General features: G+C 42.9%; 1 protein-coding gene across 1 annotated transcript in view; it reads left to right on the forward strand.

Moving 5' to 3' along the window:
• ANKFN1 (ankyrin repeat and fibronectin type III domain containing 1) overlaps window positions 1-5,046 on the forward strand; it is a 155,155-nt gene extending 150,109 nt beyond the window's left edge. The window contains exon 18 of the mRNA XM_068531301.1: window positions 4,250-5,046. Within this exon, the coding sequence (XP_068387402.1) occupies window positions 4,250-5,046 (797 nt within the window). The remainder of the gene's footprint in view (window positions 1-4,249) is intronic.
• The last annotated feature ends 954 nt before the right edge of the window (window positions 5,047-6,000 follow it).

Below are 6,000 nucleotides of genomic sequence, written 5' to 3' on the forward strand. Positions count from 1 at the left end.
ATTTGGGTAATTTCCAGTTTGGAGGTAATACCAATAAAATTGCTATGAACCTTCATATACAAGTTCCTGCATGAAAATAAACTTTATTTTTCTAGGATAAATTCCCAAGAGTGAAACTGCTGGCATCTTACTTTTGTAGCCTCATTTTCCCAAAATTCCATTCCTGTTCCCGTATTATAGTCAAACAGGACTACCTGTATTGTTTCATTTTCCTCTCTGGTTTCTAAGCCTCTCATCAACATTTGCATATTTATTATTAAAAGCTGCCTCAAAACACTTTTTGAAAGTGAAGAAATAAATTAATATAGATAGAAATAGAGATGAATGAATGGAGAGAAAAAATAGAGATGACAGAGTACTTCATCAATCCTGTCCCAATAAAATGTGATCTCCTTCCTATAAACCTGCATCTTATTTGCTAAACTTCTTTTATAAAAGATATGTTCTTCCACAGTCTCATAGATGCATATATGCCCCTGCCTCCATTAAAACAGTAAAATCCCTGAAGCAGATCCTTTGTTATTAATTTTATATTCAGTCAGCCACCAAACACAGTGTTTCTGTTAGAGCAGCAGCTGAAGCAAAACAAAATCTTCATTGTTGAATAAATGGATGAATTAAATATCTTTGCCCTAAGAGGGCTCTGGTCCAACCAGGAAACCAGGATGTTATATTTGCATTTAAAAAGATAACTAATAATACAAGTCTGTACAGGCTAAGTGCCAAAGGATAATTGAAGGAAAAACTACTTCAGCAGTGCAGACAAGTGGGCAGTCCTTTCTGGGACAGTTGGGGGGTGCTTCCTAAAGAAGGCTTTGTTTGAGGGGACCCTTGAACAGATGAGTAGAACCCCTCAAAATAAAAAAGGGTGTCCTTTTTGATAGCCATTATTTAAAGAACAACATAAGGGTTGATCTCATTCTTTGTAGCTGCTGGATAACATTCCATAGTATGGATGTGCCCAAATTTTTAAACCATTCTCCTAATAATAAACATTTAGGCTTGTATCACTTAGGATTAAGTCTGGATCCTTGTTACAGAAAACCCAAATAAGGGTGTCATTAACACAAGATATTTTATTTCGTTCTTATGTGAAAGAAGCCCAGAGGTAGACAATTCAGCGACAGTATGTGGACTCCATGGTCTTCAGATACCATGCCCCCTTTTTCAGCTCCACCATCCTAGCACATGGCTTCCTTTTCCAAGGTTGCCTTGTGAGCCCAGCCAACACATCTTGTTACAGGCAATTGGAAGGAAAGAGGAAAAACAAAATGGCCTATCTCCCAGCTAAGCCAGCTCCTCTAATGCAGCCTTCCAAAAGTTTCATACCATACTTTCAGTTCTATCTCACTGGCCAGAATTTAGTTATGTGACCATGCCTAGCTGCAAAGGAAGCTGAAAAAAACGTGGTCTTTTACATGAATGCACTGCTACCTCAAACAAAATTTAAGATTTTGTAACTAAAAAAGGATAATGGATATTGGGTAGCAGCCAGCAGCGAGAGAACAAAACTGAAATCTTGCCCTGCCAATGAGTAAGCAATGTCATCTTCTACAGTCAGGAAAAAGAAAAAAGGAAAAGAAACACTTCATACCCTGACTCTGAAATAAACAAACAAGCAAAAAATATATATATTACATCTGGTCCTAGTCCCTAAAATAGAAGAAACCTTAATCCCATTTGTGTAGATTACTGACTCCCTAACAAAACAATTTTTTTCCCTTAAGTTTACAGTATTCTTATGATAATCATACTGATTTTCCACCATGCAAGACTAACTATAACCTTGTAACCCTGTGGGTTTTTACTTTAAATACCTGTTGTATTTTTTCATCAGCAAGCCAGCACTGAATTTGGACTCCCTTGCAGAACTTTGCCAAGTAAAGTATTTTTCTTTTCTTAAACTATTTTTCTTTTCTTAATGCTTCTGTGTCTCTAAGTCTTCCTTTCACAGTAGTCTCAGCCACAAGATTATTTCTAGTTTTATAAATCATGTTACAGTGAACAATTTGTAAATGCCTCCATGTACACATAGTGACAATTTCTCAAACATAGATATCTGAAAAAGGACTTGCTGGGACAAATGATATGCACATTTTTAATATATTCTACCGAGCTGCTATTCAAAGAGCCAGACCAGTTTCTATTCCCACCACCATTATATGAGGGTTCCTGATTTCCCGCACGTCACCAATACAAGAGATTATCGTTTTTATTTTCAGCAGATCTGATGGGCAAAAAAATGCTTTGTTTTTGCTTCAACTTGCATTTTCCAAATTACTACCTAATTAGTAATTATAGTCTACCTACGTTGAATATCTTTATTATGCTTATTGGCCATTTGTATTATTCTTTGAATTGTTGGTTATCTTCTACCCGTTTGGATTGTCTTCTTACTGATTTACAGGAGATCTATATATATCCTGTATATTAATCTTTTGTTATACATATTATTACTATTTTCTTCCAATCACCACTTACTTTTTTACTTTATGTGATCATTTGTTTTACAAAGTATTAAACTTTGATGTAGTCAAATTTATCAGTCACTTCTTTTCTGACTTCTGGGGTTTTGTCTTGCTTAGAAAGACCTTCCTACCCAAAACCACAAACATATTGTCTTCTAATACTTGTAGAGTTTGCTTGTTATATTTAAACTACATGGAATTTATTTTTATATTTGAGATGAAGCAGGACTTTCTCTAATATTTTACTAAAGGGATAACCAATTGTCCCGACACTATATACTGAATAATCTATTCACTCCCCTACCTTGAAATGCTATCTTTACCACATGTTCAATTATCACACTGAATTAAGACTGTTCCTGGACTTTATATTTCTGTTCTACAGATCCATCTGTCCATCTGTACACCAATACTACAAAGTTTTAATTACCAAAGCTCTATAATATGTTTTGATACCTCATAAATCAGGCTCCTCCCTACTGTACCTTAAAAAAAAAAAAAAGTTAGCTATTCTCACAAATTTTCTTTTCCAGATAAATTTAAAAATCAATTTTCTAAATTCCATTTAAAAACCCTATGGAGGGGACTTCCCTGGTGGCACAGTAGATAACACTCCGTGTTCCCAATGCAGGAGGCCCGGGTTCGATTCCTAGTCAGGGAACTAGATCCCACATGTATGCCGCAACTTAAGAGTTTTCATGCCACAACTAAGGAGCCCACCTGCCACAACTAAGACCCCGTGCAACCAAATAAATACTAAAAAAAAAGAAAAATCCTATGGAGATTTTTGAACGGGATTGCCTCAAATTTAGAGATTAGAGATTTCTTGTTCTTTTTAAGAGGACTTTTCATGTTTTCAAAATTAGCATATATTTACCAAGGACCTATTATGGGCTGAGTTCTGTGGGAAATTCAAAGGATTTTAAGGCAGTCTTTGCCCTACAGAAATGTACAACCTGATTGGGAAAAAGATACAAACAACTAGTGCATTAAATGACAAATATCTACAGAACTAACTTGTGGCTCAGTATGATTAGTGTAGTATGCCCTTTGAGGGTGATTTTCACCTCTGATTTTACTTATGTTTTGTTTTTTTCTTTGGCCTTATTTTTTTTCTTTTTAAGCACCTGACAACATGGTAAGTATTTATATATATAAACCATTTTTTTTTTTTAGTCACCCTAAGTAAGAAGTTCTACTGTCATCCCCATTTTGCAGATAAAAAAACTGAGGTTCAAAGAAGTTAAGTAACTTTCCCAAGATCACAGAGCAATCTGGAGGACAACTAGGATTTGAAACCAGGTTTCCCTGACTTCTGCCACCACAGTGCCTCCTCTCCTTCCTTCCCCCTTTTAAGTTCCTGCTACTTTATCAAATGTAGAAATCATCTCTGAAATAAAACTAGGGAACAAATAAATGAATGACATCCAGCTTTGTTTCCTGTTTCATCCTCTCTCCATAAGCCCAGTGAATAGTAAAATCGGATGTGGGGAAGGAGGGCATGTTCCCCTCTGCTGCTGCAAGGGTGGTTGGTCCTGTCCGAGTTCCTCTCCTTCCTTTCCCTTTTAGCTAAGAACTTACAGGGCCCTACGCTAAACGAAAAAGTGGGGCCCCTTGTTCAAAAGTTATTAAAATGTCAAGAAATGAGAGCAGACGACTAAACGAAGCACAAGCCCTTCTAGGCACGGAGGAGGGATGGGGGAGGGCCTCAACCACAGGACCCTCCTTGAGCCCTGGCTAGGAGTTTCTCTTGTTTCTAACAGCAGTCTCTGGCTTTGCAGATTCACAGCCCTGCTCTGACGAAGAAGGCTGCTCCGAAGTCTTCCTCCCCACTGACAGCGACTACGACTCCAGTGACGCCCTGAGCCCCCGAGACCTGGACCTGGTCTACCTGTCATCGCACGACATCGCCCAGCAGGCCCGAAGCGGCCTGAGCGGAAGCGCCCCCGACGTCCTGCAGGTGCACGACATGAAGCCTCAGTCGGGGCCGCGCCAGGACGCCCGGGGCCGCGGCCCGGGGCCCGAGGCCGACCACTCGTGCACCGAGCTCCTGCACAGCCTGACCCTCACAGGCCCCGCGCCCAAGAACCACGCCAAAGTAGCACCGGGCGCGCGGCCGCCGCTGGGCTTCCTGGGAAAGCGGAAGCTGGCCAAGCCCCCGCACTACGGCGGCTTCAGTCGCCACTACCGTTGGCTGCTCATGCACAGCGAGACGCAGTCGCTGTCGCTGTCCGAGGGCGTGTACACGCAGCAGCTGTCCCGGGCCTGCGGCCTGGCCCAGGAGCCCGGGGAAGCTGAGCGGCTGGCACCTGCCCAGGAAGGGCCGCGGGGCCTGGCTCTGGCCCACGCCGCCAGCCTCCCGGAGGAGCGGAAGGGCAGCCTCCAGGATCCAAGGCCTGCAGTGCGCCGCATCTACGTGGAGCCCTACCCCGCGGCCCTGGTGGACGCCAAGCCTTGGGAAGCCTTGAGCCCGCCCGCCGGAGGCCCCTCAGGTCTGCCCAGCCTCACGAGCCCAGAGATGAGCCCAGAGGGCCCGACCCCCTCCCCTGTGTCGGAAATACTCAGCAGCATGCTTTAGGGAGGCCCACAACTGGCTGTCCACAGTTCCACTGCGCGTCCTTGCATTTTCCATCACCCTACCCCCAGCCTGCCCCCACCCCACCGTGTCCCCACCCATTTTAAAATGGTTTGAATATTAAAAACCCAAAGGTTAACAGGTTCAAGGTCCTCTTTTTTAGAGTTGGAGTGGAGGCGAGAGTTGCCAGTGTCATTCCCAGTTCAGCCTATAAAGGGCATAGAAAAGCTTTTGTGTCAACATGGAGTCCTGGACACAAGGGTTCAAACATGCCATCCTATTGGTGGCACCTGTGGCGGAGGTAGGACAACCCAAAGAACCACCCTCAATTCTGCAGCTGGCTATGTAATCCGACTCCTGAGTTTAGGCTCTTTCATGCATTTGTGATTGACAGGGAGGAGTTCTATAGATGAAAATAAGATTAGCATTGTTTTTCCCTCCATCCCAAACCTTTAGAAGAGTTTGGGGAAAGAAGCCCAGTTTGTGTCTCTAGGGAATAGGGTCAGTGGACTTGTCCTGGGTTTCCCGTCAGCTAAATCAAGTCGTTCCAAAGTGCAGCGTTCTCAGCAGCTCACCAAATCCAATCTATCGGTCAGCACTGATCTAGTTAAGTAGGCCTTGGACAGGCCTTCTCTTCACTTAGTGCTGTGTGGAAACCTCCAGAAACAAACGTAGAGGAGGCTTCTCTTCTAGCTCTGTCTTGCAAAGATAGAATAGGGCGGGAAGCAGCCCTTGCTGTACACTCAGCTCCCATTCAAGCATGAAAATGGGCTGTGTATTATTCCAGGGTGCAAGGAGATGGCTGAGTTAAGTGAAAGCCTGGATTATACACAAGATAAGGGGAGGGAGAGAGATGTGCAAAATTGTGTTTCCTTTCCAATCCTAAAATAAGTAAAGCCATGGTGGGGGCTGTGTCTCTGAGAATGATAATGGATCTGCTGCAGATTCTTAGGTGAT

The sequence above is a fragment of the Eschrichtius robustus genome, chromosome 20, assembly GCF_028021215.1.
Source record: "Eschrichtius robustus isolate mEscRob2 chromosome 20, mEscRob2.pri, whole genome shotgun sequence".
NCBI classification, from domain to species: domain Eukaryota; kingdom Metazoa; phylum Chordata; class Mammalia; order Artiodactyla; family Eschrichtiidae; genus Eschrichtius; species Eschrichtius robustus.